At 36.8% G+C, this 13,247-nt stretch overlaps 1 protein-coding gene across 7 annotated transcripts in view; it reads left to right on the forward strand.

Annotated features, from left to right (window-relative positions):
• Positions 1 to 13,247, forward strand: part of Mapkap1 (mitogen-activated protein kinase associated protein 1) — a 271,952-nt gene that overhangs the window by 31,106 nt on the left and 227,599 nt on the right. For 6 of the 7 annotated variants that reach the window (XM_004641566.2, XM_004641567.2, XM_023701631.1 and 3 more), the window contains 2 exons: positions 3,126 to 3,453; positions 6,030 to 6,119. The exons of the other annotated variant lie outside the window; for it this stretch is intronic. In XM_004641566.2, coding sequence (XP_004641623.1) covers positions 3,195 to 3,453; positions 6,030 to 6,119 — 349 coding nt within the window. In that variant the 5' untranslated portion in view covers positions 3,126 to 3,194. The remainder of the gene's footprint in view (positions 1 to 3,125; positions 3,454 to 6,029; positions 6,120 to 13,247) is intronic. 7 annotated transcript variants of the gene reach the window in all.

The following is a 13,247-nucleotide window of genomic DNA, read 5'->3' on the forward strand; positions in this document are numbered from 1 at the left end:
ACCCTTTCTTCATAATCACCTGACGTGCTCATCCTGACTACAACAAAATTGCATAGTCACTAGAAATTGGAAGGCAGCATGTATTACATGTCTACTGTCTACCATTCTTTTTGCCAAAAGGGTTGTGGCATTACAGCTCTTGTGCTTGGGAAACTTATAGTCTAAGTCTTCAAGAACGTGTAGTAGGAAAGTGACTTATATGGAAAGGGTATGCTTACTTAAACAGCAGCAGCACATTTCCTGGGAATTCAGTCAGACCTGGGATTGACTAATTGTTTGTAGAGTGACTGATACAGATTCCTAAATGAAATCAGTGGGTTTTTTTTTTTTTTTTTTGGAATGTTGAGGTTAATTCCTTGGCTACATATTAGGCAAGACCTGTCTACCCCTGAGCTTCATCCCTAGCCCAGTCACAGTGTTTTAATAGAGCATCTAACTGCAGTTGGTGTGGTGTTTTAAGTCCTCTGTTCCATAAGGATTAAGTCGGGTGGTTGGTGTGTGCCGCAGAGGTGTTTGCCCTTTCCTCTTTCCTTCATAAACTGGAATGGAGCTGATTGATTCTGCTGAACAAGATGTTCTTGAGGGTACTTTCACTTCACCTTTTGACGTTTTGGTGGCAAAACACCCATTAAGTGTGTTACTTCTTACGAAGTCCGTGTGTGTGTGTGTGTGTGTGTGTGTGTGTGTGCGCGCGCGCGCGCGTGGAGAGCCATTCCATACAGCTGTTCTGTTCCAGGCAGAGGTGCCTGGCTCTCTGCCAGCGCTCAGTCTCTTGCCTTTCTTTCCGCGAGCAACATGGCTTCTTGTGATTGCTCTGTGAGGATGTGTGCAGCTCTGGCAGTCTGTGGTCTTGTGATTCTGTGACAGGTACTTCATGTATGGGTAAATTTCTGGGCATATACATTTCTCCGCGGTTATAGAAAAAGTTGTGTTTACAAGTAAAACTTAAATGCTCCCTTTTAATTTTGTAATTTTCTGACACATATACTTAAACTCATATTTCTGAAACTAAAAAGCTAAGAAAGTTGACACTTAAAAGAATCCCATGGTATTAGACGATGTAAAAGGTCAATATGAGAGTATACAGGGCTGGCCAAATGGCTCAGCGGATTAAAGCGCCTGCAAGCAGGTGCAGGGGCCTGCCCGGGGTTCATCCCCGGGGTGTGCTGAGAAGGCAGGTGAGACTGGGCGCGGTGGCGGGCGCCTGGAATCCCAGCTCTGTAAACAAGCGGATCACTATGAGTCCGATCTAGTGGTGAGGCCCTAAATAGCCTTCCCTTCCCTAAAAATGACAATGGAAAAAAAAAAGTATACATTTTTTTTTATTCAGGGATGCCTTATTCATGTTTACATTTCCTATTAGCTGCAGTGTAAAATAACTAGTCAATATGCAGTAGAGGAAAAAGGTGAATATTAGTGTTATTTACTTGATTAGCAGTTATCAGTTAAACTTGTTTTAATTTCAACATCTTAAAACTCATTAGGTAATAATAGAATGATATTACTATCTCAAATTTTTAAAAATTTCTGTTACCTGTAGTGGTTTACTAACTAGATATTCCCTTATGTCCTATCTCTGGAAGAAATAAATGACAAAATCTGGTTATAGTTTTTTTTTTTTGTTTTTTTTTCTTTGTCAGTAACAGGGATGAAACCCAAAGCCTTACATGGCCTAGACAAGTGCTCTGCTCTTTGAACTACATTCCCAGCCTTAGTTAGGTGGGTTTTTTTTTTTTTTTTTTCTTTCTGTTTTGTTTTGTTTTTGCTGTACTAGGAATTGAACCCAGGTTCTTTGCACTAAGCTGCATACCTAACCCTTTTTTATTTATTTTTATTTTGTGAAAGGGTGTCGCTAAGTCACTGAATTTCCTGGCTGGGCTTGAGGTTGTGGGCCTTCTGCTTCAGCACCAAATGGTTGGCAGTTACAGACACTGCTAAAGATAAAACTCTTCTAGGACTATCCTCAGGAACGTATTCAGTTAAGCTTTCGCATTCTTTGTGCTTCAAAATGATTTTAGGGAAAGAAGGAGGTGGTCCAGATGACGTGTAGTATTCTCTGTCACAAAGGAACCACAGATTTATTTTGTCTGCCGCCCACTTACCAAAAAAGGATAATATATTGATAGGCTTTATGTATACTTTAAACAAGAATTCAGAACTGAAACTAATGATTTTTTTTTTTTTTTACCATCATCATGCTTACATTAGCCTATGTTTGTTTGCCGTGTGCTGTCTTATGAATACTTTACTTGCATTACCACCTATATATCCTGTTATCCCTGGAACCTCTAGTTTATAAATGAAGAACATGAAGAGATTAAGTATTTTGACCAAGATTGCACAGCTAGCAAGTGAAAGGGCTAGGAATGAACCCAGTTCAGTCTCTAGGGCCTAGTTCCTAACCACTGTTCGGCGTTGTTTTTATTTGTTGAGTGTTCCCATTTAACTGAGGAGGTATCATCTTATTCCTAGAATAAATATCCTTACTGTTTGAACAGGATCAAGGAAGCAGCTCTTATAATTAGGTTTCTAAAATAAGAAATTAATTCTGTAGCAAGGCAACTTTGATTAATAAGTTTTATTTTAAAAGCACAATTCTATCTTAAAGAAAGGGAAATATGTTTATTGAGCAAAATTACTTTGAATTGCAATTTTGTAAAATCCCTGGTATCTCAGAAAGCATTGTGCCCTTTTAAATATTTCACAATCATATGACAGGAAGGAAAATGTAAACTATGAAATATAGTTTTTTACTTTGAGGAAAATACAACTCATTTTCCCAAAACCTTGTAAGGTAATGAGAAGATTGTATGAGAGTGAAGTTAGAAAGGAAGGAGAATTTGTTTTAATGGGAGTTCTGTGCTTTGAGTAACCTCAGGAGTTACTATTGTTATGCAAGAGAATATGCCTTCTTTTCTGATACCATGGAGAGCGCATTGACTAGAGCCATAACCATCATGCTTATAGGATTTCCTTTCAGCTTTGATTTAATCTTTTTAAGATCCTAGGTATAGGAATAAATGTTGATTTTCAAGGTAGTGTTTTACCGCATTGAATTTGTTTGAAGAATGATTCAGTCATTTGTGCATTTTTCTTAAATATTACTGTGTGCATCATGTTTCTAGGTAGGTGAGCTCGTGAAACAATATGAAGAGGAGAAAATAGCCTTTTAAGGAAGTTGGCCCACAGAAAGAATGGCCTTCTTGGACAATCCAACTATCATTCTAGCTCATATTCGACAGTCACATGTGACCAGTGATGACACGGGAATGTGTGAGATGGTTCTCATTGATCATGATGTTGACCTAGAGAAGATTCATCCTCCTTCAATGCCTGGAGACAGTGGGTCAGAAATTCAGGGAAGCAATGGTGAGACTCAGGGCTATGTGTATGCCCAGTCAGTCGATATTACCTCAAGTTGGGACTTTGGTATTAGAAGACGCTCAAACACAGGTAAACATTGTCTACTAGTCATGTCTTCTGAACTTTAAATCAGTAAACAGTTTTATGGAATAATGTATAATGTTGGGACAGGCTCAGTGTGGGGGAACCTTGGTTCTACATATTGCTAGGAACATTGATGTGTCACCCTGAGGCTGAGCAACATCTCTCTCTGTGAGTGTGAATGGAGTGTTCTCTGGAATGATTTTATTAGAAAGGAGTGAACAGAGAGAAATAGCTGGAAAAGTGAAAAGACACCTTACCTTTCTAAAAATGTGCTTGTAAAAAGGGAGGTGCACCTGTTTTGACTGCCTTAACGGAGCAGCATTATTCCAGTAGGAAAGACTGCATGGAGGCAGGTTGCAGGTTGACAAAGTAATGATCCTTTAATACAGAGAGCTGACCAGCTGAAGAGTATAGGCTGCTGCCTGAGACAGTTCTTATCCCTGCAGGAATTGTAGACAGACGAAAGAGCAGGTTGAGACAACTGAGTCTTGGTTAGGGCTGATTTTATTTTATTTTATTTTATTTTATTTTATTTTATTTTATTTTATTGATACTGGGAATTAAATTCACGACATTGTACTTGCCAGGCGGGTGTTGTGCTGCTGAGCTATATCCCCAGCCCTGATTTTATTAAATGTTTATTTTTTAAAGAAGGAAAGACTTAATTTAGCTTATGAGGGCTTATTTTTAATAGGAATTTCTACATTAGGTATAAAATTAGAAAAGATGCCCCTGTTTTTATACTACCATTAAGTTGATCACTACCAATTGATCTTTGTGGTTTAAATATGCTCAACTTTGCTATGTGTGTATTTGATTATTAGCTTTAAAAAACTTATTGCCTATTTTCCAGCCTATACATTTTGGTAGGCTTTCAAGGGGAATGTAGTGAACCTAGGCTTTACTTAGATGTAGTGTATTGTAGTTCTGATACAATCAGGTATTTTAGGAGATAATTTTTATTTTTTAGATCATCAGGAAATAAAATCTCTAGATCGCCAGCAGTAATCTACCCTCTTAGGAAAGGTCATGATAGAATACGTAGTACAACATTGAAAATATTTTTGTATTTTTGTGGTACAAATGTAAAGTGTGCATAAAGGATTATTACAGATAGAGCTGGATACAATGTACAGTGAAACTCACATTAAGGTTTTGGTTCAGAATTCACCATCCATGACATCAAAAAGAATGATTAGCTCTCATGATGGAAATAATTAATAGCATTTCCCATATCTAAAGGAACTTTTATCAAAATAGGATTTGAGTGAAGGTTTGAATATAATTTAGAACCATTGATTCTCAGTTCTCTCGTCAAAACTGACTTCCTTGCAGGTTATTGAGATGATATCTTATGTGACAGGTCAAATGGATTTCAGTAGGAGAATGATGCTAAATTGAGAGCTTTATGATTATATTACTTTGACTGTACCCTTCACATTTATTAATTGCAATTGAATGTATTTTTCTTCGGTGGAATTTGGTTAGAATATAGTGCCATTGTCAGAATGCTTTTGGCAGCACAGTTTAAATTTCTGGTAAGATGATCTTCGTTATTTCCCTACTTCAGTGTCAGGGCAGGAGTGTATGATTCCCCACTTTCAGAGTGGTTGGAAATATTTTTTTTTTTCCTATTAGTAATGTACCAGAATAGGATATTGAAGATAAGCAAGACAAAACAGTTTCAAGAGATGGACTCAGTTGTGACTTTCCTTTCCCTTGTGATCTCTGTAATGCGACCCTTGTGAAGGACGTTAGATGGTATTTCTTTAAAGGATCAGTTTACCAGTTTTGAAGGTGGATCAGCTGATAGTGAGATGATCACAAATGCATAATTTTAGGTAACTCATGGTGGTGTTGAGATTTCTTTAGATAGCACTTAGCTGCTAATAATTAATTGAGATTTTTGGTTGTTCTAGTGACTAAAGAATTTACTTTAATACTTTCAGCGTATCTTAAAATTTTTTAAAAGAAAAATTGTTCTTTTTAAGATTTGACTAATGTTACAAAGATACAAATCATTTATTTTACTACCTATAAACTGTTTCAGCCCACTGAAGAAAAGCTATGCTAATTTATATAGCTTTGACATTTTATAATTTTCATGATTTTTAGATAAAGGATTTTATATTTAAAACTTTAATAGTCTAGTCTGAGTTCATTTATCTTTAATTTTTGAAACGGGTAGAGTAATTCATAACAGTAATTTTATTCCTGTAATGTAATATTCACTTCAGTTCATTTGTGCATTAAAATTCCTTTAAGACCGTTATTAATGATTTATATAATGAAATGTCATATTAATCACAGAAGTTTTCACATTTTATTATTCTCTTCCATGTTAATACTATCTTTATGATCTCTATTAATGTTTTATATCCTCTAATTTCAATTATAAATCAAGAATATTTTCATGTTTTTGTTGGTATTTGCTTTTCAGGGGTGCCACCTTTAAAATTTTATGACTTTTTCCCTACATATGCAATATAAAACATCTTTATTCATATAAAGGTAGTTAATTATGTCTTTGTTTATAGTAAACTTTCATTGACAAACTTATAGTTATAATATTTCTTTTTAAGCTCAAAGATTAGAACGACTCCGAAAAGAGAGACAAAACCAGATCAAATGCAAAAATATTCAGTGGAAAGAAAGAAATTCTAAGCAATCAGGTAAATGAAAATAATTTTAATTCTTAATACAATATTTATATAGTTTATATTATTATATAAGAACTTTTATTTTTAATTCATCCCTTTAAACCCTCTGGGTAGATATCTCTAACGTTTTGGGGTCTTTCTCTTGTGGACTTGGCCCTCTGAAGCTGTTTGTTCTTCACATCTTGTGCTTTTGTCCACCTTTCCCTCTGGGTCACAGGAGTTCATGTGTGGAGGGCACATTTTGTACAAGACATGCCAGTACCTTGCTCTTAGGGCCAGCCTTATGCTATGTTTTTTGGGTTTTTTTTTAATGTATCTGGATTATAGATCATTCTGTGACTATTTCTAATGTAAACTTACCCTTGCTTCATTAGTGACCCTAATGACAATTTTTTTGGCATATATTCTAATTATTTTAGCTTAAAAACCATTATGTTGCTGGTATTACTTGCACTTGCTGTATGTGCTTATATGGTATGAGTTATAAAGGCTAATAACTGTATTTTCAAAGCTTTAGGCTCACAAGAAAAAAAGACTTAAAAAACATATTTGGAAAGTAAATTGCTATTAAGATATTTTATAATGGTTATAGTGTGTTTCCTAGGTTTTCTTGTCATTCTCTTTTAAAAGAAATAACAAGCTGGGTGTGGCTGCATACACTTTTAACTCTCCTCCTACTTCTAGAGGCAGAAGTAGAGGATCCCAGATTCAAACTCAGCCCAGGTAACTTAGTGGCTTGGTAAGACCCTTTCTGAAAATAAAAAATTAAAACAGGGATGGGGTTGTAGGTCATTCTGAAATATTGTTGGGTAGAAGAAGAGAACCATTTTGGTTTTCAGTAGATGCCTCATTTATCTTTGCTGTCTTCATTGGTGCAAAATAATTATAAAACTAACAGTATTAATGATTATAATAGTAACAGCAGTACCTACCTAGCACTGTATTAGGTGCTTTACATGAATGAATTACTGTAGCAGTCTTGCAAATGGTGGGTATTGTGCTGTTATTTACAGATGAGACAGAGGTCCAGAGACATTTCATTAACTTGCTAAAGTTATACAACTAGGAGGCTGTAGTGTGATAAAACTGTGTTTTATATGTAGCTGTATCCTCATACAAAGGCCAGTCTCATACTAAACTACACTGTGTTTCTTGCTTTCTACTGGAGTTTACAATGACTCCAGTATTCTCATTAAGTATGTGTTTCCTAGTGATTGTTTCTAAATAATGACTATGTAGAACAAGAAAATTTGTTTTCTTTTTTCTCTCCATATCATATGACTTATAGTGCTTGAATTTCACTTTAGTTTTTGATTTTTAAAAAATGTTTTTTACTTTTTATTATTTTTAATGTAGTTGGTTGTTACAGAGTCTCACTACGCAGATTGGGCTCATGGTGATCCTCCTGCTTTCAGCCTCCCTAGCACTGGGATTACGGACATACACCACTATGCTCAGACTCTGTGGCTGACTCAGCCCACCCTGGGGGCAGGGCTGGCTGGAATGTGGTTCTGGGGATTGAACCACAGTCCCTGTGCTTGCCTAAACTTGCATCAGCAGGTACTTTAGTCTGCTGAGCTATCTTGCCAGCCATGTTATTTTTATTTTTTTTAAACATTTTTTTTTATAATGAATTTTATTTTATTTTTTAAATTTTTATTTATTTATTGTGTGTGTGTGTGTGTGTGTGTGTGTGTGTGGCCAGCTCAGCCCACCAGGGGGCGGGGCTGGCTGACATGTGGTGCTGGGGGATTGAACCTCGGTCCCTGTGCTTTGCTTAGCTTAGCTTGTTCTAAGTAGGTGCTTTAGACCAGTGAGCCATCTCACCAGCCCCATTATTTTTATTTTTAAGAGAAAAAGACCCACAGAATTTCAAAATAAGATAATAGGAGGGTAACAATGGTTAATAAATTGCATATTATCTTTACATTAGTTACTCTGAGTACAAGATTTTAGCACTTAATCATCTAAACAGTATCAACACAAACCTTTTCAATGAACTAAGAGAAATTTGTAGTATAACTATCTTAACTACTTTTTTCTTTTTTTTCCACTTCCTCCATTCCCCCATCACAGTTTCTCTTTCCTAAAAAATTTAGCCTCTTCTGTTGATGTAGTTAATACTCCTTTATGTTGTATTTAATACAAACTGAGAACACTTTGTATCATTCATCTTGTCCATTTTGTTCAGATTTTCTGTATATGTCTTAATGTAGGTCCTGTTGATCTCTTCTTAATGAATACAAAGCTATTTTATGTAAGCTCTTCTATTTCTCTAGCTACCCTTTGCCTTCCTCACTTTCATATATTAAAAAATAAGTAATAGCGCTGGCGAGATAGCTCAGTGGTCTAAAGTGCCTACTTAGGCAAGCTTAGGCAGGTATAGGGGACTTCGGTTCAATCCCTGGCATCACATGCCATGCCAGCCCTGCCCTCAGGGCGGGCTGAGCCAGCCAAAAAAATAAATAAAAGATAAAATAAATAAAAAATAAATAAAAATAGGGTGGCTAGAGCATCTAGTTATGAGCACAGTAATCCTTTTTACAACATGACAAATTGTTTTTCTAATAAAGATTTTATTTGTTCCTTTACCATTCATTTCTTTAAATTGAATCCACTTTAGTGGTGTTCATTATTGCATAAAATATGCTGAGAAATAGATAGTACCCGTTCTGCATTCATTTATAACTATGCTGTCCATTACATACAAAAGAGATAAAAATGCAATGAATGTTTAAATTTTAAAAAGTTATAGGAAGTAAATGACACATTGCTGTGTCCCATCCCCAATATATCCCCTTTCTTCAAACACACTTATCCTATCATTCTTGCCATTTTATTTTATTTATTTATTTATGGTACCAGGGATTGAACTCAGGACCCCACGCATGCCAGGTAAGCGCTTTTTCTATTGAGCTATCTCTCTAGCCCTCTTGCCACTTTATGAAGCAGATCTGGAAGCTCTCTTGTGAGTGGCTTTATAAAGTATGACAAAAAATATGGCAAATGCTGCTGCCCACTCTCATCCAGTGGAAAAGGAAAATTGTAAAAATATATTATTGCATTATTACTATTATTATTATTACTACTACTACATATATATCCTCATGTGTTTTATTCACTTGATCTGGCACTGTGTGACTTTTGGCCCTTTCCCAAAATCAAAATGATTATCAAAGGTAAATGCTTTCAACTGATTAAAGTCATCAAGGCAGCCATGACAGTACATCTAAAGACAGTAAAGAAAAAGATCTTCCAGAACTGCCTCAGAAATGGGTAAGAACAGTAGGATAAATATATTTGAAGCAAGGAGGAGTATTTTGAGGAAGATTAATAGCAAGGGCAAAGATCCCTGGTACCACATGCTTTGTGCAGTTTATTCTTTTACGGTAATGATTCTTTTTTTTTTTTTTTGTATTTTTAGGGAATACACAGGGTGTTCAGGGTCTCACTACTAGATCAGACTAGTAGTGTTCCTCCTGTTTACAGCCTTCCAAGAGCTGGGATTACAGGCACATGCCACCACGCCCAGACTCAATTGCTGTCTCAGTGCACCCTGGGGGCGGGGCTGGTATGGCAGGCCTGGGGATTGAACCTCTGGCCCCTGCGTCTGCTTTCAGGCACCTTAATCTGCTGAGCTATTTGGCCAGCCCTGTAATGAATTTTTAAAAGTTTAAATTTGTAAAATGTTTATACCATATATTTCAACCACTTTGTATTTATACTTTTCTCTGTTTCCTATCTGTCACAGATTTCAGTAACTGACCTTGTGATCTAATTTCTGGAGAAGAACCCTAACGTATTTGTGTTAGTTACTTTTCTCCTTGCTGAGACAAAATGCCCAGTGTCTAAAATTAAGAGAAGAAAGGTTGGGGGCTGGAGAGATGGCTCAGTGGTCTAAAGCACCTACTTAGAACAAGCTTAGCAAAGCATCAGGGACCGCGGTTTCGATCCCCCAGCACCACATGCCAGCCAGCCCCGCCCCCTGGTGGGCTGAGCTGGCCACACACACCACACACACTCACTCTCTCTCTGTCTCTCTCTCTGTCTCTCTCTCTGTCTCTCTCTCTCTCTCAAAAAAATAAAAAAAAAAAAAAATTAAAAAAAAAAAAAGAAGAAAGGTTTATTTGGCTCACAGTTTGTAGAGGTTTCAGTCTATGTGTAGTCATCTGGCACGAAGGCAAGGTGGCATGGCAGACAAACATTGCAGAAGGGAAACAGTTCATGGCAGGCAGAGGAAGCAAAGCAACGAAGGGGAAGACAAGTCTCTTTCTGTCTCTTATATTGTATCTGGCCACCAGGTTTGGGGGGCTACCAAACCAGTGTTCTGATTTACTAATCACACGCCCTTAATCCCAGCATCACACACACTTGCTTCAGTCACCTATAAAAAAATCCCCATCTATGACTGAATGAGGCTTTGGGGAGACATCAAGAGCCAGACCATAACAATGTCTGTTCATATTTTAAAATGTTGACCCTGATACTGGCCAGACTCATAAGCTGCTTGGTGGTCATTCCTGATAGATCAGACTTTATCAATGTGCAAAGGAATGCCTGTGAAATTCTACCTTAGGCAGGGTTCCATTATTAATCCATACCATAGGGCCGCCCAGATAGCTCAGCAGATTAAAGTTCCTGCTTAGGCAGACGCAGAGACTGGGGTTCGATCCCTGGCATGCCATGCTGGCCCCGCTGCTAGAGCGTGCTGAGATGGCAGTTGAGACTAGGTGTGGTAGCATGCACCTGTAATCTCAGTGTTTGGGAGGCTGAAAACAGGAGGATCACTACGAGTCTGATCTGTGTAGTAAGACCCTGTAGATCTTGTACTAAATACAAAAAACAAACAAACCCCAAAACAGAAAAACCATAGCTTGGCGCTCTGGGTACCCTGAAACATGCTAAAAAAGTGGAATCAACAGTCCTCTAAGCAGTTTCCTGGCAAACTGAGCAAGCATTTTGTTGTCACACATCTTTCAAACACATTTTCCGTTTTGACAAGAAATGCCATGTCTAAATCCTTCTAATCTTCCTTGGAATTTTGGATAGGTAATCATTTATTCATTCCATCACTTTTTCTGCTAGTTGTTTTTTTTGAAATACTTTCATAGATTTTTCTTATCTTTATTCTATTTTCTACTAGAAATCAACATTATAAATATAATGTGCTCCCATAGAATGTTCTTTTCCGCAATTATTTCATTTGGCTACCAGTCCAGTCCATTGTTTTAAATGTAGATGACTTATAAAGGCTCTTAGAGGCCATGAGATTCATATTCTGAAGTTTTTCATACTCATCCATATGCCATGATACCACAAGATAATTGCAGTACTTTAGGGTGAAATCTTTTTTATATTCCTATAACAGTATTGCATAGATACATGGGAAGATGGTGTCATCAGAAATCAGCTTTGTCAGGAACAATGTCATATCAGAGTCTCAGTATTTTAAATTTTGTTATTTCAAAATGATATTGGAAATTGGGCTGTGGAAATAGCTTAGTGATCTTAAGTGCCTGTCTGGCAAGCGCAAAGACCCGGGTTCAGTCCTCCCTACCACATGCCTTATCAGCTCCAGAACACTGGGCAAGCCATCGAAACTGGGTGTGGTGGCGCATGCCTGTAATCCCAGCACTGGGGAGGCTGAGACAGGAAAATCAGTATGAGTCCAAGCTGTTTAGGAAGAACCTATACTAAAATAAATAAATGAATAAATCTTGTAAAAAAGCAAAAACAAAATGATGTTGGACAACTGGGAATATAGTTCAGTGTGTGGAGAGGGTGCTTCATATGTATGAGACTCGGCTCAATCTCTTAACTCATGTGTAGCTCAATAGTAGAAAAGTTGCCTACTATGTCTGAGGTCCTTGGTTCAATCTCCAGCACTATGATTTTAAAAAGGCATTAGATTAAAAATAGTATATATATTTTTATATTATTTGTTGAGTCGTTTAACAAGCATTTTTTCAGTAACTCCTCTGTGCCTGCTGATCGTGCTAAGTGCTTGGAGAACTACATGCTTTTATCCTCAGGAAATTTAAAGTCTATTTGGGAGGTAGGAATTTTATGCATAAAGTGAAATAAGTCAATAGTGTCATCTGTATCAATTATTTATAAGTATTCCTGAAGTTTGATTATGTAACTTCTATTACTGGTTTCTTAACAATTTCTAAAGACAGTGGCTGTATAAAAATTTAGAAATGCATCCTGGAGTGCATGTTATATCAGTATTCCTTATACATTTGTGGGCCAAACTGAAGTTGACAGGCTAAGTCTTTTAAGATATTTACAAATAGTAGATGGCAAAGCCAGAATTACTCTCCTGGCCAGTATGACCCCAGAGACTTTACTCATTCTACTCTGCTTCACTCCCATACTGCAGGCAGCTGGGAGTAAGTAGTTCCTGAAGCACCGGCTGTTGAGTCTTTAAGCTATCAGTAATGTAATATCTAGAAGTAACTGCTGTTGTAATATTGTTGATGTATTTCAGTTTTCATTTATACGGGTATATATATATTCAACAGTAATTATGTATGATTTTTTGTGTTTTTGTGTACACAAATGGCTCATAAATATGAAGTTTTGTAGGTGTCTCCATATTAAGGCTATTCCAGGATGTTTTATAATCTCTTTGTAAATAGCCACATGCCCCTAATTTTATGAGACCTCTATAAGGAAGTCTGTTGTTTCTGGAAATGTAGCTCAGTGGTACAGTGCTTGCCTAGCATGGGTGAGGTGTTGGATTTGATCTCCCTCAGTGCAGAACTCCTCATCTATTCTTTTTGTTTTTGATCCAGCTATTTATTAGAATTAATAAAGATCATTAATCTTTGTTAATTCTAATACATATTTTCATCTTTCTGAATATTATAGTGGTTGCTTTTCTCATAAGACGTATGGTAGTTGCTTTTCTAGCCCATTTTTCCAACTCTGTATAACAAAGACTTCCTACCACTTGTATTGCTTACTGTTTTTTACTTGCAAATAGAAAAAACTTTATTTTTGAAAAAGCTTATTTTGAAGTAGAGTTCACCTTAGGAATGGTTCCGCTCCAGAAGGGGCTCTCACAACCACATCTCTCCGTTTGTCTCTCCTTTGTGCCCATCTCCTGTCTCCTGCCTCTTTCCAGTCCCCATACCC

This window comes from Octodon degus, unplaced genomic scaffold, assembly GCF_000260255.1.
Source record: "Octodon degus isolate 3935 unplaced genomic scaffold, OctDeg1.0 scaffold00138, whole genome shotgun sequence".
In the NCBI taxonomy this organism is placed as follows: domain Eukaryota; kingdom Metazoa; phylum Chordata; class Mammalia; order Rodentia; family Octodontidae; genus Octodon; species Octodon degus.